This window comes from Apis laboriosa, unplaced genomic scaffold (assembly GCF_014066325.1).
Source record: "Apis laboriosa isolate Shangri-la unplaced genomic scaffold, ASM1406632v1 scaffold262_cov140, whole genome shotgun sequence".
NCBI classification, from domain to species: Eukaryota; Metazoa; Arthropoda; class Insecta; order Hymenoptera; family Apidae; genus Apis; species Apis laboriosa.
Window position 1 is genome coordinate 412,709 of NW_025222562.1, and position 20,639 is coordinate 433,347.

A 20,639-nucleotide genomic window follows, 5' to 3' on the forward strand; every position below is an offset into this window, starting at 1 on the left:
TAAAATCTATTAATAAATATTTGTAATAAATAAAAAATTTTTTAAAAATGATATAAAGTTTAAAATAATATGTATTTTTTTATAGGTAATTAAAAAATAAAAAAAATAATTAAAACATAATTCAATTTTCAAATTTTTCTAAGTTTTATTCTTTTAAAATTTTTTTTAGGCTCTTTTTTTTATTTTTATTAAAAATCATTCGTCATGTGAAAAGAAATAATAGAAATATAAAAGATATTCTATTTAAATCTAATTTTGTTTAATATAATTAATATATCTTAATATAATTAATAATTTAAAAGATAAAAATTAAAAAATAAAAAAAAACAATTTTATAAGCATTTAAACAATTATTTTAATATTTAAGATATTTAAAGGTATTCTAATTATCTAATTGAATTTAAATTTTATGGATACTTATAGATTAATATATATAGTATATATATATATATATATATAAATATTATTTATATAAATTTGTATAGAATTTACTTAATATATTTAATTATTTACTAAATTCTTCTTCTAATTTTAATTATTCTGGAGATATCACAAAAAATTTATCTCAAAAATAAGTAAGAATAATCTTAATAATACATCATATCGATTATTATATCAATTATTAATGATTATTAAATATATCGAAATTCTTATGTTATCTTAAATTATTAAAATTAAATTAAATTATTGAACATTTTAAAAAATGTAAATAAATTAAAAATATTTAATAAAGAACCTAAAAAAAAATTGTAAAATATAAAAAAAAAGTAAAATAAAATGTAATAGTTCGAAGTCCTAGCAATAATTTTCAAATGAGTTTCAAATAATATAATTTATTTAATAAATTTCTCTAATTTGTTAAAAATCTGTAATTTATTAAGTAAATTCCAAAAATATAATATTTTTTTAAATTTTAAATAGTATTTTATTTAAAAGTTACTAATTTTATTTCTAATTTTTGTACAATAAAAATAATCTTTTACATTTAAAATATAGATATGTTTATTGATTTATTTATTATTTAAATAATAATAATTAAATATCTCGAATTAATTATTTGATAATAATGAATTAATTAAATTAAAAATTTGAAAACAAAAATTAGTACAAAAATAAAGAGAATAATAGATTTCTTAAAATTTTCGTTTTATTTAAAAAAAAATTATTATACCAATCAATTCAATTTCATAATAAACTATTATATTTATAAAGATATAATAAATTATAGAAAAATTAGATATAATAAAATATAAAAAAATTTGATATTTTGATTCACGTTTTATATCTATATCATATATTCTATATAATATTCTATTTTTTTATCTATATATCTAATTTATTTGTCTATATATAATTGTATATATTTATGAAATTTATTTTAAATTTTTATTAAGACTATAATTATTTTTCAAATTAAATTAATAATAATATGAATGATATGATAATTATATGATAAAGCATTGAAAAAAAGTGTTGCATATTTTATTATAGTGATTCTAATATTACATATATTATATTCTATATACTATATATATATATATATATATTACTATCAATATTTTTTTGATTCTATCTTGATATTATCAAATTTCATTATTTTATTTTCGTTACAATAAGAATTTTATTATTATATTATAGCAATAAACAATTAGAATCATAAAAAATTGAAAATGTTATTCAATATAATTAATATAAATTTTAATGAATCAAATTATTTTTTTTTGTATCAAATAATATATTTGTATAATATATATATTATATATTAAGTTTTTTCATTGATTATTTTGCGTGCTATCTTGATATTTACGCTTAATATTTACATGTTTGTGATTGTCATGACGACGTAATTGTTATGCTGTTAGAAGGAGTTCATGTATTTACAAGTTTATTAGTTGATTGTCATAAAAGATTGATCTAGTTAATATAATAATATTTTTCATTATGGACATAAAAGAACTTGAAGTATTTGGAATAATAGCATTTGATGGTTAGTAGTTCATTTCGCAAAAATCAGAATTCATTAAAACTATTCAATAAAAAGTTGTAATTGACAATTATAATTGATATAACATATGCATACGCATATACAAAGTATAAAGTATATATTTATCATGTAATCAAAAAAGAATATATTCTGAGAATATATTTTTACTTTCCTAAAATTTTCTTTAATCATATTTAATAATGTAACATTTATATTATTCAATTGCAATGAACTGTAAAATGATCATTTTGAATAAATTTATTTTTAGGTATAATGAGAAATGGTTTACAATTACATCCTGATGGAGAGCATCTTGTGTATCCAATGGGAAATAAAGTTACTGTCAAACATGTAAAAACGGGTGAACAATTCTTCTTTGCTGGTCATAAAAATTTCGTTTCTGCTTTATGTATTTCATCTTCTGGCGATTTAATAGCTTCTGGTCAAGTAAATCATCATGGTTTCAAGGTGATTTATTATATTTACTATTATTACTTTTATTAAGTTCAAAATTAGTTTAAACAATTAAATTATTTATACAGGCAATGGTTATAATATGGGATTATATCAATCGTAAAATGAAATTAAGCTATGAGATACACAAAGTTAGAGTCGAAAATGTATGTTTTACAGAAAATGGGAAATATCTTATTAGTCTTGGAGGAAGAGATGACGGTCGCATCATAATATGGGATATTGAAAATGAAATTCCACTTTGCAGTAAATAATTTTAACTTCTTTTCTTATACTTATTATTACTTCTGTAAAGTTTTCAATCTTAATAATAGCATTTGTATACTGTTAATAGGTACTTCCATTGGGAACGAATCGTTTGGAAATATTACAATAATTGCACGAGCTAATGTTTGCAAAACAAGTTTTATGACTGCTGGAGATAAAACTTTGAAATTATGGCGTATCGATTTAGAAGAACGAAAAATGTATGGAACGGATGTAAAAATCGGAAAAATGAAGCGTGAAATTAATTGTCTAGTTATAAATGAAAGTGATGAATATGTATATTGTGGAACAACATCTGGCGACATTATAAAAGCAAGGTTGATGATGATCCTTATTTTTTTTTTTTGCCATCTTTGTTCATTAAATTATTTGAAAATTTCCTTTTTTTTCATATAGATTAAATATTGAAAAATCCAAAGAAGTAAATAAATATCCAGTAATGATTGGATGTTATTCAAAGATACCGACGCAAAAAGGAAAAGTAAATTCACAAAATGGAGAAATATATGCAGGAGGTGTAAAAAATTTATTGCTTTTAGAGAAGGAAAAATTAATTGTAGGTGCTGGCGATGGAACAGTCGAATTAATTGAAATAATAAAAGAATCAAAACTTACAAAAATAACAAAAGCATTAGTCATACCGGCTATTATGACAGTGAGTATGTGTGAGTTTTAAAAAAAATTTGAAATAATAACGAAATTCGTTTTTCTTTTCACAACTTTTACTTTATATATTCATATATATTCTTTTATGTAAAAGAAATCATTTATTATTTTAATATCTTTTTTTAATTAATGATTGATGATTAATTTTTCAACTGAAAAGAAATATGATTTAAACATATTATATATAAACTATTTTAATAATGAACATAAAGCATAAAAAAACTATTTCATCGATCATTTTTACCTCAATATTAAGAATTTTATTCATATATTTATTTTATATATATACATTACTTCCTTTTTATCGATTATCCACATATGCATGCATATATATATATATATTAGCTTTTTTTTTTATACTTCGGCAATATATTAAAAATATTATATTAGATTATATTAAATTTATATTCTTTATTATTATATAGATTTATATTAGATTTATTATTTATTTTTAAAAGATAACAATTGCGACATTAATTTTAAAAATTCCATTTTAAAATACAGCTCATATTTTTTGACAATTTTTAAATTCTCAATCTTTGAAAAAATTTATAAACTAAAAATATAATTTTTAATCTTATAAAGTTAATTTTTAAATAAACAAATATCATATTTTATATATATATATTAAATATTATATATATTATATTACATATATTAATTTTAAAATATAAAAATAAGTTAATTTTTAAATAAAATATATCATATTATATATATTAAATATTACATGTATTATATTATATGATGTATACATTAAACTTTTTAAAACATTAAAATTAAAAAAAAAAATTTGATTAAAAAAAAAATAGTTTCTAAGATAATTCAAAAATATATCACTCACTATCATGAAAATTTCTAAAAATTATAAAATTTTTTAAAGCTTCATATTTGTTAAATAAATTTGAAATTATAAAAATAATAATTTAAATTCTTTCCTCTAATGTTATATATTCTACATTATATATTTGAATTTGAATAAAAATGATATTGAGATAAAAATATGATTGATTTAACATAGTGTAATCTAATTTAATTATTAATAATTAATTAATAATTAAAAAATGATTTTTTTACAGTATTGCTCAAGAAATGTATGTGCTATGGTGACATCAATGGTTCGCTATAAAAATGAATTTATATTAGTAGGAACCGCTTTGTGTGAAATTTATGAAATTGAATTAGCAAGATTTCATATGCGTTTAATTGTGACTTGTCATACGAATTCAATATTCGATGTGGCATTTCCACGGTAAATCGTAGCTTCTATATTTAAAAAACGATTTTAATTTACATGTTATAAATAAGACAAAGAAGAAACAAAATAAATATAAATCATATTTTTTTAGCAATTATTCAGAAATATTTGCAACAACTAGTAAAAATGACATACGAGTATGGAAATTAATTACTCAAAAAGAATTGCTTCGAATTTCTGTACCAAATTTTATTTGTTCTAGTATATGTTTCAATTGTAATGGTAATTCTATAATATCTGGTAAGTTACATTATATACATATGTAATTATGTATATATTATATAATTTTAATTTATTAAAAAAGCTTGGAACGATGGTGCAATAAGAGGATTCGCTTTGAATGGTGGAAAACTATTATTCGAAATTAATGGCGCTCACACAAAATCTGTATCAACAATTACTATTACAAACGATGATAGTAAACTTATTAGTGGGGGCTGTGATGGACAAGTATATAAACGTCTTTTTTTCAAAATAGAATATATATTTCTTTATCGGAATAAAATTTAGATTTTTAATTTTTTGGCTTGATATTTGTTTAGGTGCGAATATGGAATGCAAAATCAGAAATACGATATTTATTGCAAGTTTTAAAAGAACATAGAGGACCAATAACATCGTTACAAGTTTCACCAGATAATGAGAATTTAATTAGTTCTAGCACTGATGGCACATGCATATTATGGAATTTGAGGTAATAATGTAAATTTTAAAAAATATATCAAAATGAATATATTAAAATATCAATTACTACTATGATTTAATTCATTTTTCTTTTAGAAACTTTACGAGGAAATTTATGTTGCGAGGAAACACAATGTACATGGCAACTTGTTTTGTTCCTAATGGTGTTCAAATTTTAACATGTGGTACAGACCGCAAAATAGCTTATTGGGAAACCTTGGATGGTTCGTTAGTTCGAGAAGTTGAAGGTTCACTTACTGGAACGTTAAATACTATAAGTATTAGTCACGATGGACAATATTTTCTCACTGGATCAGATGATTCTATTATCAAATTATGGGAATATCGCACTGCTAATACTATTCGTTTAAGTCTTGCACATGCTGCCGCGGTTACTCGTTGTGTCTTTGCTCCAGATGATACATTTATTGTCACGGCAAGTGCGGACGGTGCTATAATGATTTGGAAATATCCTTTTTCAGAAAAATTAATAAAGAAATAATAATATAAACAATAACAAATTTTAATAATCATCAATAGCATAGATATCATAAATATGATTTGTAGATCATGTTGTAAATAAGTTTCATGTAAATAATAAATATTTTTATCATTTTTCAAATATTTCAAATATAGATTTTTAAAATCTAATCTATCAATTCATAATAATCATTAATAAATTCAATGATCATTTCATTTCATATAAAAATTATATCAAAATGTTTATATAAAAGAATCACATAAAAATCCTATATCTTATATTTTTATGTATTTATTATTTATTTTTATAGATATTTTATTTATACGGGCAGAACTATATAGAAATAAAAAAATACAAATAAAATAATACAAATAAAAAAATAACACATTAATATAAATATTGAATAATTCAATAACAAATTATGTAAATAGCGATAAAAAAAAATGATTCTTTCAAAAATCTAATTTAATCTCTTTATTTTAATCTCTTTTTAAAGATATTAATATATTTATAGAGTACTTTTTAAAGATCGATTTTAGGTATCAACAAAAATTACTGTATGAAAATATTAACTGAGATTTATTTGTTAACTTATAAATAGTTTAAGTTTACAATGGATGAAATAAGATGGAGATTTGCTTATTCGGAAATAAATATACATTCTTATCCATAAATTAAATATTTGAATCTTTATTAAAAATTATTGATATCTAAACTATTATAATTTTATAAAAAAAAAATGTGCAACAATCCACCCATGTTCAATTTAAAATATGAAACTACTTTCTAAATTTTTGCTTAATTTTTTTTTATTACATTTGTATTATATAGAAAAAAAAGAAGAAATATAGACTTTTTGATTGAAAAACAGGTTTGCATATTTTTCAAAATTCAATAGAATGACTAAATAAAATCATACAGCGAATTTTGGAGAATCATTTAAAAGAGAAGTTTTAATCTTCAAATCTGTGATGAATTTAGTCATAAAAAAAATTTTTTCATCTTCATAGAAAATTTAAATTTAAATTTGCAAAATTTTTAACGAAAAAAACCTATGTTCATTTTTATATTATGCATAAATATCATTCTGAAAATAGAAACTTAATATTTTAAAATGAACTGAATGAATGGTACAATTTTTTTTCATGAAATTATAATAGTTTAAATATTAATTAGATTCAAATGGACAGAAATATATATCTCAAGTATCTATTTTATTTTATTTAATACATTTAAATTATTATAATTTAATAAATAAATAGTTCTTATATACTATATATTTCTAATTATGCTATTTTTTTTTATTATTGTTATTATTTTCACTTTGCTTCATCTAACTTAAATTATATCTTGATTATAACTTAAATAACTTTTAATTTAATAAGTAATTTTATTCAATATTTTTATGATAAATTAAAGTTTAGTCAACATTAATTTTTCTGTTTATTTTATTTATCAGAATTAACTCTCCATATCTTACAAATAGATTATAGATCTATAAATATTATTATTAATTAACATTATAATTATATATATAATATGTACTATATATATAATATGTGTCTGAAAAAAAAATATGCGAAATAATAGAGGATTAAAACTCTGTTCATTTATTCATCCACATACAAAATTATATAATCTTATACATAAATTTTGTATGTATACAAAATGATATTTTCAGCTAAAATCTATTTTTGTCAATATAATTTTCCAAAATTAATAAATTAAATTTACATTTTTTGCATGAAACTTCTTTTCAAAATCATTATTTTTTAATTTACTATTTTTCAAAATAAATTAGATGTTTTTCTTTTAAATATTTATTCTTTATAATTTTTCTTTCCAATTTTTTATAAAGTTTTTATAAGGTATAACTGTATACGAAATAATTAGAAATAATTTCCATGGAAAAATAAATTGAAAATGATAATTTTTTTAATTTTTTACTTATGTATATATATATATATATATATATATATATATAATGAATGAGAATAAAAAAATTGAACAAAAATTATTTTATAGTTGCAAATAAATTAAAAATATAAAAAATAATTTTTATTTAAAAATTTGTATTCGAGAAAAACAAATATAAAATAAATTGATTATAAAATAAAAATAAAATAAAATTGATTCATTGATTGACATAAATATTGATAAATTTTTTAATTCGATTTTTCTTAAAAACGACGCACAATAAATTATGAAAAAAATGACAAAAAAGTAATTAAAATTCAAAAATTCAATCAATGGATCTTTAAAATCAAAAAGTAGTTATAATTTCGAAAGATTTCGATCATTGATCAATAAAAAATTTGGAGAGATAAACATTATATTTAAAATTTTAGTTTTTCAGATATTTATTATTTTTCTGAGACATTAATAAAAAATTTTTGATATTATATATTGAAAGCATATATTAAAAGATTATTAATATATCAAATTTTATTATTTAGATATTATTAATATAATAATCTTCTGATATTTGTAATCGTCGAATTAATAACCATATTGAATTAATAACCAATAAAGTTTAGCTATATTATATCAGACTTTATAAGATAATTTATATATAATCCATCAAAAATTTGATCAAAAAATTTGATTTATTAATGTCAAATATAATATACAAATGGAAATAGAAAAAAAAACGAATTTGCAAGTAAAAGCATTTAATATATAAATGTTATTATTTTGGACAGATTTTGAATAAAAATAATGCTATTAAATTAGATTAGAATTTAAAAGCAGCTTCTGTGAGAAAGATGTCAATATTTATGATTTTTCATAAAAACAATTGAAGCTTTTATATAGGATTTTATAAATTATCAAGATTATTAGTTATTAAATACTTAATAACAGTAAAGACAGTGGTATTAATAATGTTCATATAATCAGAATTCAATATATATTATTAAAAATATCTCAGAAATTAATAAATATCTCAAGTTAAAATTTTATATTTAAGCTCCAACTTTAACTTCTAGCCTCTCTTTTTTGTCAATTAGTCACTGAGATTTTTCAGAACTACAATTTATCAAATATTTATAATGAATCTAAAAAATAAAAAATTCAAGATGATGAATTCAATATTATGATCTGAAAATGATATTTATATTATTTTTTTTTGATATGAATTAAATTTTTATGATAATTTTTTATTAAATATTGTAATATTATTATAATATAATTTAATATTCAATAAATTTCATTAAATTTGCAATAATAAAATAATATTTTTGAAACAAAAATGTATATAATATATCATAAAAAAGAAAAAAAAGAAATATCGTAATATAAAACAAAAAAATTTTTACCTAAAATTTCAATTTATTTTGTATAAAATATATTTTTGTTCCTAATTATCTTTACATCATTTTATCACTATTAAGCATATTTTATATAATTGGTTTAAAAAATGGTTTAAAAAATCTAGAGCACTAATAATAGAATATCATGAAAATTTATATTTTTGTTGTTTTTTTGTTTTGATGTTTTATATCTATTTGTGAATGATAGGCATAATATAAATGGATTTGTTTAGAACTCTATAAAATATATCTCAAAGATTATTTTTTTTGCTATTTTTGTGACTATATTATTTATCATATTATATATTTATAATATTATTTTGTATTTTTATTTTTGCTAGAAAAAAAGGCAAAGCATATGAGAAATCATAATTTTTAAAAAATATCAACATTATATACAACTATTATATTAAAGAATTAACATTTAATATTTGTAAAAGTAAATAACTTTTATAATACTATTAATATATATTAAATAAATAATTAATAAATGAAATTCATACAAAAACATTAGAAAAATATCTACATTTTTCAAATCCTTCTTGAATTATACAATTATATTGCTACATACATCTAAAATGGCAAAATATAACTTATTAACAGAATAAGACATTAAATTACTAAAATCAGAATAAAATTAAAAATTGTACATTTGAAAGAATATAGTAGAAGGCTGCTGTTGTAAAATTTATATTATTTTTTTACTATAGTTTTTATACAAAACAAATCTGATATTGTTACTTTTAACCATTTTTTTAAAACTTTAATAAAAGTTTTAATTATTATGAATTTTACATTATTTATAGATTAACAAATATTTATAATGCAATTAAATAATGATGTTGTATGATTTAAAAAAAGAAAATAAATCTAATCAAATCAAAAATATATCTAATGATATAAAATTGTTTAATTTAAATATATATTTCAATGGTCTACTATAATGAATATTTAACAAGAATGAATATTTAACATGAATATTTTCAATATTTTATATTGAATTTCTAGATTTTCAAAATATTATTTCCAATTATCGAAAATAGATATTTTGAAATTTTGAAATAACTTTATAGCAAAAAATTTATTTCAACATTAAATTTGAAAAATAAATTTATTTTTATTTTTTTTATAATTTCTAAATTCATTGAACAATATTTTAATGAATATCTTAATGAAATTATATTTTATATTTTTTGTTTAAAAAACAAAACTTTAAATTGAAAAATTATATTTTTATGTATTTTACTGTATTCTATATAATATCATTTACAATACGACAAATTTACAATGACTTAAAAAATAAAAAAAAAATACATAAAAAATTATTTTCTTTAAATATAATAATATTTTCATTTAATTGGTATATTATAATATTTCTATATTACTTTACGATGCTTATGATTATGAAATTTATTATGATAAAATTTATATTATTCAATGCAATTAGAAAATTCATTAAATACTTATCAAATAATGTTTATACAATAATAAAATTTTTTAATCTTAAACATATATAATATATATATAATGTATTTATATAATAATTCATAAAATTATTATATAAGCATAATTTTAACCCCAAGCTTGGCTTTTACAATAATGTAGTATTAATTTTCCATCTGCACCATAACAATCGTATAAATTTTTCAGTGCTTGATCTGGTGCAGGAGCAAATGTTTGATTTACATATAGAAACTAATAAAGAAAAGAGAAAATATATTTATATATATATCTACACATATATAAGATGAATATAATTTTTATTTTACACTTACCAATTTTTCATTTGAATCTAATTTAAGATATCTTCTAATAAAATCAGAAATACGACCAATACAATAATCTTGACTGACAGACCACTTTTTTTGTTTCATTATTGGTGCATTTCCAGTTGCTTTTAACAAAATATCAACTAAAAAATTAAATACTAATAAAATAATTGTTTTGTATTATTTCTTATTATAATATTTTAATATTCAATTATTATTATGTCTTTAGCAAACAAGAAATCTTTTACTTTTTGCTTTGTCCTTAGAAGTAATTTGAACTCCATTTCGAACTAATGGTGTTTCTGAATGAATTGTTTCAAAACTGGCAGATGCATCTTCGTTTGTTAAATTTTCTCCCATTTTTTCAGATTTACCAATAATTTCAGTTATAACATATTCATTTCCTTCTTTCTCCGTCATTATGTACGTTAAGTTTCAAATGTCCGTCAAAAAAGAAAAATAGACAAAACAAATTCTTATTGTTTGATTTTTGATTCTCTTGATTTGATACATATAAATATTATTAAAAAAGGTTACATAAATTTAGAAAATTACTGAATCATAAACTGAAATTTAATCAATGTAGAATTATGTAGAATTGAAATAAAACATAGAATTATCGAAAAATAAATAACAAAATTATTTTTACATTAAGCAAAATGTAAACATTTGTAAACATTAATTTTATTTTTAATACATGAAATAAATTATCACAAATGAATTTTTTATGCATAAATCAGGATTATAGGTGCAATATTCAAATTTTAACCATTAGTAACAACAGCAATAATATCTTTCATATATATAATATTTATATATACAATAAAATAAAAAACATAAAAAATAATAATTATTCGATTTTTATCATTAATAATTTTATTATGATTTTTATCATTAATAATTTTTTTCAATTTTAGATAAACTATTTTAATTAAACTATCTAAATATTGATAATTGAATTTTTTTTATTTATATTTATAATTAGATAAATACTTTAGCAAATTCTAGGAAAACTCAAGTTTTATAAGAGAATTTTAACTACAATTACATTAGTAATAAAATAAAAAACATCAAGCATTTTAAATTCAGATAATTTTTCGTTAAGGAATATATTTTAAAAAAATATATATTATATATTATATAATTATTATATAATATATATTAAAAAAAAATTTTTTAAAACTTATATTTTATTTGGATTAATTGCAACGGTTATGATGAAAAAAAAATAAACTAACTATAATAAACTAACTATAATAACTATAAAAATAACTAGCTATTTTCAAAAAAAGTAACTGGAAAAATAACTAGTCAGAACAATCAAAAAAAAAGAATCTATTTCTCAGATAAGGTTAAGTTATTTTATCCAATTTTAAATGGATTTTTTATCAAAATTATTTTCTTTGTAAAAATATCTAAGTAGATATACAATATTTGAGTAAAGGAAAACATACAGAATAAAAATAATAATGAGGAATATACAGAAACAAAAGTTTTGTAGAGAAGAAAGCGAACCAATATTTAGATATACTTTAACTGCAACGATATACATAGAAAACAAGATTGACTACATTATTGTTATTATTCATTAAATTTTTATAAAAGTGAAACAATTTGATATATAGGAGAAGTTTAAAAAGTAACTTACGAATAAAATAAGATTTTTAATAACTATCAACATTTCAACTTCTATTATTCTATTATTATATAGTATTTTGACAATATATTTTAAAAAAGTTATAATAAAAGCAGACAATTCTTTGACTTTCGAAGAAACAGAAAAATTGTTCATCCTTATTATTTTGAAGTAATATTTCTTGAAAATCATTTTTTTCCCAAAGCAGGAATCTTAATTAAATTTAAAAAAACTCAATCCAAAAAAATTTTTTTTAAATGATAATTTTTTATAAAATATAACTATAAATATATATATACATTTTCAAAAATATATATATTCTCTTTTTTCGAATTTTTTTATTTTTTTTCATACAATAAACTTTTTTATTTAATTGTAATTAATTAGTCAAAATTCAAGGAAATCCAAATAATATTTTATAATAAATGTTTTAAATATCTTATATATATAATGAATATAAATAAATAATAATTTTAAATATCTTATATATATATATATAATAATATAAAATTATTAATATATAATAAGAATTTTTAAAAATAAAACAAATATAAATTGAAAATTACTAAATATTAAGTATCTCATTATTGATTTTTTATTTCGTAATAAACAAAACTTTTAAAGTATTTATTTATTATTTTTAATTAAATTCCCTATCACTAATACTGATAATTATTTTTCTTATATTATAATTTAGTTATAAGTTGATAACACTGTTCAAATTCGATCCTTGATGATTTGATAATTTATCAAACAAAAGTGATAAAAAAATGTGAAAATATCGATCTTTGTAATATTGATTTTTTTTTTAATTGAAAAATAAAAAGTTTCTAGAAATTTCAATTAAATTTTTATAAAAATTTTTTTCTTGGAATGTTTTATTCAATTTAAAAATATTAATTGAATTAATATTAATTTAGACGAACATAATCATTTTATTTAATCATTTTTTTATTAATATTAAGTAAGTCTGTTTTTAAAAACAATTTTTCTGATGTGAACATAAATAATAAATATTTTTAAGTGTAATATATATATATTTGAAAATAAAGATTTTATTCTTTCCTAAATCTTAAAATCTCAAAATTTCTGAATAAAAAACAAAAAAAAATTTTTATATTAAAAAAAAAAATATTAAAAAAAAAAATGAAATTATATTTTATGATTATGAATTATGAAATAATTGAAATTCATAAGAAAAATATCGATGATAATATTTGTAATAATAACTATTTGTAATAAATATTTGTAATAAATATTTGTAATAAAAACATTGATGTTTATTGATATTATTGATATTTATCACTAATATCGTGTTTCATTCGATATACGCTATTTGCTATCTCTATTGTCTCTATTATTGAAAATTATTAATTTCGGATTTCTACATTTTCCTGAGATTTTATAAAATACTTTATGAAATTTGTGTTTGTCATAGTATTATTATGATAAATTAAAATATACGATAGTATGAGGAATATAATATTTTTCATTTTGCATTTTTTATTTATACTATATTTATATTGTATAATATAATATAGTAATTTAATAATAGTAGTAATAGTATAATAAGAGTATTACTATACTATATATAATACTATATACTATATATATAATATTATAATAGTAGTAATAATACTATTACATATATATAATATTTTTATTTTTTGTATTAATTAAAATTTTATACATTAATATATTACAGTATTATCCTTTGCAAAGGAAATTATGATAGCATTATAAAATTAAACAGTTATCTTTTTATTTTTATATTTCCAAAAAATGAGAAAAAAGTAATTAATTGCTATTATTTAGAAAAATTCATGTTTTATAAAATTTTTTATTTTTTAGCTTATTACTTCATTGAAAATTATAGAAAAAAACAATATTTTTGCTATAATTTTTTTCAATTTTCCAATTTATTTTTTACAATTTTTCTCAATTTATCAATTTATTTTTTATTATTTTTTCTTTATTGTTAAAAAGGAAAGATTTTGAAAAAAATGGAGTACAAATTATTCAAAATTATGAATATATCTGTTTTTCATTTTTAAAAATGATATTTATAAATCATTAATTATAAATTAATAAAATTAAAATAAAGGTAAATAAATATATATTTTGATTAATTGTTTTTTATTAACTATTAAAAAAGTTAATAATTTTCTTCATCTATACAGATACAATAATATACAATAATTACAATAAAATAAAGACATAGTAATAAAATAAAAGATAATAAATGATAATGATTATTTTTTTAATTTTTATATGCTAAAAATCATAAAAAATTTTAGTTAAATTATTATACAATAATATTTAATTTAAATAATTAAAATTATTTATGATTTAAAAATATGTATATGATAATTATGATAATATAATAATTACATATTTATTTAAATTATTTTGTTTATCATATTTATTATATTTTGTTTAAATTATTATTTGTTTTTTTAAACATTTGATTTTTTTCACATAAATAATTACCTGAAAAATATAAACAATAATCAATTAGAAATGTATGAAAAAATTATATTTAAAAATTTTAAATTTTAAAATTAAAAATTTTATATATATTATTATTAAATAATAATATATTATTATTTAATAATTTTTTTTTTTAATTATTGTAGAATTTTTTTATGTAAAGTATTATGTAAAATATTATGTACTATATATAATTTATGTATAATACTATATTTTTATTATATGTTTTTTTTTTTAATTTTATTTTATAAAATAGAATAATATGATTACTGGCAAACCACTCACATTAAAACTCAAATAGTATTATGATAATATTCCTAATTAAGATGATGTGTAAACTTATCATATTTTTCTAAATATTATTCTAAATATTATAATATTTCTTTTATGTATTAAATTATAATATTGTCTTTTAATATGATTTAATATTTGTAATTGATTGCAAAGATCTTTTCTTTAATAATTTTTTTTAAGAATTATCTTTATTATTTATTTTTATTTTTAATATCTTATTATATACTTAATTATTCACTTTTAAAAATTACAATTTTATTTATAAAATAATTTAAATTTATACTAATATTATACTAATATAATATATTATACTAATATTTGTTTAAATATAAATATTTTAAATATAAATGTTATAAGCATTATAACCTTAAACTTATCTGAAATTTATATATATTCTTTTATAACATATAATATTTATATATTATTTCTATTTATTATAATTATATATAATATAATATATATAATATTTATATATTATTTACATATTAAAAATTTATATTGACTTCCAATTCCAATAGCAAAAGCAATGTTGCCAAATTTAACATCATAGCTTCTATGTATTTAAAGTAGACTGTGGTTAACTTTAACATTTATTGGTACTGTTTTACAAATGGTGGATGACAATCAATTTTAAGTCATGTGGAATGAGAAATATTTTAGATTTACGTGAATTTTATATAAAAAATCATATGTGAAGAAAATATTTCTTAAAAAAAATATTTATATTTTCCTATTATATTTGATCAAATAAAACAATTTTTTTGATAAAGAGAAAGTACCAGAATTATTTCATTGAAAGAAGTTTGCTTTACAATTTGTAGATATTTCAATTAAGGTAACTTATTGATATTTTTAAATTTATAATTTATTTATATTTTTAATGTTAAATACTTTAATTGATTATTTTTCTAATTAATAAAGGGCAAGATTATTGGATTTTAATAAAATTTTAAAAATGGAGGTGGATTATAGTAGCAATTGTGATGTTAAAATTCCAGAATGTAAAAAATTAGCAAGTGAAGGAAAGTTACATGATGCTTTGGATCAATTACTAACATTAGAAAAACTAGCACGAACAGTTACGCTTTTAATTAATTTTATATTTAATTTTATATTTATGTTTGTGATTAAAATATGCAAATAATAAAAATATTTTTTAGAGTGCAGATGTGGCATCTACATCACGAATTCTTGTTGCTATTGTTCAAATTTGTTTAGAAGCAAAGAATTGGGCAGTATTAAATGAACACATAGTATTGTTATCCAAAAGACGTTCTCAATTAAAACGAGCTGTTACAGCAATGGTTCAAGAATGTTGTACTTACATAGATAAAATGCCTGATAAAGAAACTAAAATTAAATTAATAGAAACATTACGTACTGTAACAGAAGGAAAGGTAAAGTATCTAGACTTTGTGATTATTTAATTAAAATATAGAGATATTTAAAAGATATTTAAATTAAATTTTTAAATATCTAAAAAATCAATAATATTAAATATATAATTAATAAAAAGTAATTCTTGTCAAAGATATATGTAGAAGTTGAAAGAGCAAGACTTACTCATCGTTTGGCAAAAATCAAAGAAGAAGATGGAGATATTTCAGGTGCAGCAGCTGTTATGCTTGAATTACAAGTATGGAATTTTCAAAAAAAAATAATATAATAGATAGTTAAAAATTATGTATAATAAAATTATATCTATTTTAGGTTGAAACATATGGTAGTATGTCACGTTTAGAAAAAGCATCTCTTATCCTAGAGCAAATGCGATTATGTTTAGCAAAAAAAGATTTTATGCGCACTCAAATAATAGCTAAAAAAATTAATGTTAAATTTTTTACTGATGAAAATGATGAAGAAACACAATCTCTTAAATTGAAATATTATGAGTAAATTAATAATTATTAATTTGAATTGATGAATATAAAGCTTTAAAATTTATTATTAGAAAAAAATTTTATTTCAGTCTAATGATGGAATTGGCTCGTCATGAAGGTTGGCATTTAGAATTATGTAGACATAATCGAGCAGTATTGGAAACTCCAGCAGTTAGAGATAATTCTGAAAAAAGACATGCTGCACTTTCACGAGCTGTTCTGTATCTTGTACTTGCACCACATGAACCAGAACAAGCTGATTTGACCCATAGGTTGCTTTCTGATAAACTTCTTGATGAGATACCAACATACAAGTATTATTTATTTGTTTTTAAAAAAAAATTTAAGTATGAATCTCTTTAAGTATGAATATTTTTTATATTAATAAATTTTTATTTTTATTTTGTTTAGAGAATTATTAAGACTTTTTGTAAATCCAGAACTAATAAAGTGGTCAGGACTTTGCGAAATTTACGAAAGAGATCTTAAAGCTACAGAAGTTTTTAGCCTATGGACTGAAGAAGGACGTAAACGGTGGGCCGATCTTCGAAATCGTGTTGTCGAACATGTAAGTTTGAAAACTAAGAATTTCATTTTATTTTAACAAAATTATATTGAATATTTATTTCACTATAGAATATCAGGATTATGGCAAAATATTACACAAAAATTACATTGACTCGCATGGCTGAATTATTGGATTTACCAGTTGAAGAAACTGAAGCATGTCTGTGCAGTTTAGTAGAAACTGGTGTGATAAATGCCCGTACAGATCGTCCAGCCGGTGTGGTTCGTTTTACAGGAACCCAAGAGCCGGCTGCTCTTTTGGACGCATGGGCTGCATCTTTATCAAAACTAATGAGTCTTGTCAATCATACAACTCATCTTATTCATCAAGAAGAAATGTTGGCTGTAGCTCAATCCTGAAAGATAAATTTTCACTTTTTCTTTTTCCCTATTTTTTTTTCTCCTTTCTTTCTTCTCTTTATATCAAAACTTGTTTAATTTTCTTCTTTATATAATCCTTTTACAAAAGTTATTTCCATAAAATGACTGCACATAAATAATTGTACACTTTCTATAAAACTTTAAAAAACTTAAAAAAAACATTTAAAGAGTTGCTTTTGGTCTGTTTTTAACGCGTGTACTATATCTTAAAAATAAACATTATGCAAAACATAAAACGTCGTTTTTTATTCGTTTTAATATTAAGTAATACATTTTAAATGAACAATCAAATTTTTTACAAATTTTTTTTTAAATTTTAACTAATAACGTAATATCTTTTTTATATTCTTGTTTTTATAATTTGTCATAATGTTTAATACGCAAAATGCGTAAGTTTTATTTTATAAATGTTAAATTTGAATAAATTTGTAATAAAAACTTACACACTCTCTAACTCTATAATGATAATGATAATTGTCTAATTATTAAAAATTTCAATGATAATTATGTTACTAAATTTTACTTTTAATATGAATTGAAACAACATATTTAAATAAATAAGATTTATCATATTATTGCAACTTCTTTTTCAATTTATAAAATTCATTATTCTATAAAAGATATAACATAAAAATTTTTATATGAATTATTTGAATTTTTTGTATTATATTTATAAAAATTTGTATATTTAAAAAAACTTATACTAGTTATTATATTAATGTATAAATTTTCTGCATATGACTTCATTTTGTGAGGAATTCTTTCATTAATTGAATGATTAACATATCTTATAAATTTTTTTCAATTCAAATACTTTTTATGAAAAAAATATATGTAATCGTTGTATATGTTTATCATTGTTTCATTGACATTAATATTCTAATAAATGCATATATTGAATACATCTTTTTTTCCCTTATTTTTTAATGTATAAGATACGCGATAATAACATTTTTTTATAATAGAAAAAAAGAATGTTCAATGTAACAAACAGACATAAAAAAGACGAACAATCATTCATAATTTAATAAGATAATTTACTGCTTTTATTGTGATCAATCTTCCGATCGAAAAAAAATACTATTTCAAGGTTTACACCTCACGTTTTGATCAATAGCGATGCTATCACAAGAAACAGTTGCACTATTTGATTTGGTATCTAAAGCGTGGAAGAAAAAAAAATGCTATAATGTTAATAATAAAATATTATAGTAGAATGAAAAATTCTTACTGCTTCCAATCTTGCGTATAAGCGCTACCGCTTCTGTATAAGAAGGCGGAGGTAATTCATTACAGTTTTCCTGAGCAATTACTTCATAAGAAGGTGGACCTGGAGTTTGTATATCAATACGTTCAATACCACGAGTACCACTTAATTCCTGTAAATGCTGTATTTAACGATTAAATCATCTTGAATTATTAATAAATTTATTTATTTTGATATTAATTGATAGCTAAATACATTTAATACTATATACATAAATACATATTTTGTATATTAAATATTTAAGAAATTATTATTATTATTAAAAGATCTTATATTAAAAGATTCTGATTATGATTCTAAGATTATTATTATTATTAAAAGATCTTATATTAAAAGATTCTGATATTTGAAATTATCAACATATAAATATATGTATAAAAAATATGTATAGGAAATATATGTATATTTCTACTGATATGCAACAATTTTTATTATATAGTCAATAACATCAATCTCATAAAAAAATTATATACGAAATTGAATATAAAAATAAAATTAATCATTGGTAGAATATTTCCAGATATTAAATAGATCATATAAAAAAATAATTACTTACTCTGAACAATTGTCGTTGATGAAAGATCATTTGTATAACAGATTTTCGTCGAAGATAAAGCATACATTTGACAGCCACCATTAGTCCAGAACAAATAAATATTGGACCAATAAGCCACATGTGACCAAGTTTAAAAAATATGTGTTCACCTACGATATCGTCCAAAGAAAAAATAGTAATAGCGGTTCCAATCATGAATAGAATGACGCTCAAGGCAAGATAGCTATAGCTAGTGCAGTCACATTTGCCAAAAGTGTTTGTCGATCCTTCATATCGTTCCTCGATACGATGTACTCTATTTGATAAGAATGAACTTTCGAAAACTGTAGCCATGTTTCATTAATAATAACCAAACACAAGATTGAAATTGGATCAGTTGGGGACAAACTAGAACGAACTAACCTACCTATGGTACAATTAAATCCCTTGTGTTTTATACTTTAATATTACTTTCTCTTTTTAAATTTTCTCTCAAATTATATTTGACGAAACTTTATATTTGACAAATTTTAATATTATATAGAAAAAAAAAAATAAATAAAATAAATATTCTAATACCTAAGAGAAAATAATAAACTCGATATTAATGTTAGTAGTTTATATATGTATGTTAAAGATAACTTTTGGTATTGTATGTAATAAGAATAATTAAATTATATTAAGTATATTTTATATTT

At 18.8% G+C, this 20,639-nt stretch overlaps 4 protein-coding genes across 6 annotated transcripts; 2 read left to right on the forward strand and 2 right to left on the reverse strand.

Moving 5' to 3' along the window:
• Positions 1-1,941: 1,941 nt before the first annotated feature.
• On the forward strand, positions 1,942-5,820 carry LOC122713672 (cilia- and flagella-associated protein 52; the record flags this gene model as incomplete). The annotated part of the gene is made up of 10 exons (XM_043934344.1): positions 1,942-1,987; positions 2,253-2,452; positions 2,527-2,704; positions 2,793-3,042; positions 3,122-3,380; positions 4,468-4,640; positions 4,738-4,886; positions 4,951-5,096; positions 5,189-5,340; positions 5,427-5,820. Coding segments are annotated over exons 1-10 (1,947 nt in total), but the record flags the coding sequence as incomplete, so codon positions are not given.
• A 4,751-nt stretch (positions 5,821-10,571) lies between these two features.
• On the reverse strand, positions 10,572-12,414 carry LOC122713666 (autophagy protein 12-like). 2 transcript variants are annotated; one of them, XM_043934341.1, is made up of 4 exons: positions 12,346-12,414; positions 11,140-11,298; positions 10,898-11,034; positions 10,572-10,817 (listed from the first exon to the last, which is right to left on the reverse strand). In XM_043934341.1, the coding sequence occupies exons 2-4, from the start codon at positions 11,249-11,251 to the stop codon at positions 10,695-10,697; spliced, it is 372 nt and encodes a 123-aa protein (XP_043790276.1). In that variant the 5' UTR covers positions 11,252-11,298; positions 12,346-12,414; the 3' UTR covers positions 10,572-10,694. The 2 variants fall into 2 exon arrangements, with proteins under 2 accessions (XP_043790276.1, XP_043790275.1); XM_043934340.1 differs by lacking the exon at positions 12,346-12,414 and having other exon boundaries at positions 11,140-11,452.
• Positions 12,415-15,901: 3,487 nt separating this feature from the next.
• Positions 15,902-18,375, forward strand: LOC122713679 (26S proteasome non-ATPase regulatory subunit 12). The gene is made up of 8 exons (XM_043934362.1): positions 15,902-16,146; positions 16,233-16,389; positions 16,472-16,708; positions 16,843-16,947; positions 17,022-17,203; positions 17,281-17,505; positions 17,603-17,759; positions 17,828-18,375. The coding sequence occupies exons 2-8, from the start codon at positions 16,267-16,269 to the stop codon at positions 18,116-18,118; spliced, it is 1,320 nt and encodes a 439-aa protein (XP_043790297.1). The 5' UTR covers positions 15,902-16,146; positions 16,233-16,266; the 3' UTR covers positions 18,119-18,375.
• A 535-nt stretch (positions 18,376-18,910) lies between these two features.
• LOC122713680 lies at positions 18,911-20,636 on the reverse strand. 2 transcript variants are annotated; one of them, XM_043934364.1, is made up of 3 exons: positions 19,963-20,636; positions 19,371-19,518; positions 18,911-19,298 (listed from the first exon to the last, which is right to left on the reverse strand). In XM_043934364.1, the coding sequence occupies exons 1-3, from the start codon at positions 20,293-20,295 to the stop codon at positions 19,225-19,227; spliced, it is 555 nt and encodes a 184-aa protein (XP_043790299.1). In that variant the 5' UTR covers positions 20,296-20,636; the 3' UTR covers positions 18,911-19,224. The 2 variants fall into 2 exon arrangements, with proteins under 2 accessions (XP_043790299.1, XP_043790298.1); XM_043934363.1 differs by having other exon boundaries at positions 18,912-19,298; positions 19,371-19,527.
• Positions 20,637-20,639: the final 3 nt, after the last annotated feature.

Excerpts from the sequence above, each read along its gene's own strand:
- LOC122713679 (XM_043934362.1), top strand. The coding sequence starts at position 16,267 with ATGGAGGTGGATTATAGTAGCAATTGTGATGTTAAAATTCCAGAATGT. Across the intron at positions 17,506-17,602 it reads GATGAGATACCAACATACAA|AGAATTATTAAGACTTTTTG; the intron begins GTATTATTTATT and ends TATTTTGTTTAG. Across the intron at positions 17,760-17,827 it reads GAAATCGTGTTGTCGAACAT|AATATCAGGATTATGGCAAA; the intron begins GTAAGTTTGAAA and ends ATTTCACTATAG.
- LOC122713666 (XM_043934340.1), bottom strand. The coding sequence starts at position 11,311 with ATGACGGAGAAAGAAGGAAATGAATATGTTATAACTGAAATTATTGGT. Across the intron at positions 11,035-11,139 it reads TTCTAAGGACAAAGCAAAAA|TTGATATTTTGTTAAAAGCA; the intron begins GTAAAAGATTTC and ends TTAATTTTTTAG. Across the intron at positions 10,818-10,897 it reads TAGATTCAAATGAAAAATTG|TTTCTATATGTAAATCAAAC; the intron begins GTAAGTGTAAAA and ends TTTCTTTATTAG.
- LOC122713680 (XM_043934363.1), bottom strand. The coding sequence starts at position 20,295 with ATGGCTACAGTTTTCGAAAGTTCATTCTTATCAAATAGAGTACATCGT. Across the intron at positions 19,528-19,962 it reads ATCAACGACAATTGTTCAGA|CATTTACAGGAATTAAGTGG; the intron begins GTAAGTAATTAT and ends CGTTAAATACAG. Across the intron at positions 19,299-19,370 it reads TATACGCAAGATTGGAAGCA|ATACCAAATCAAATAGTGCA; the intron begins GTAAGAATTTTT and ends TCCACGCTTTAG.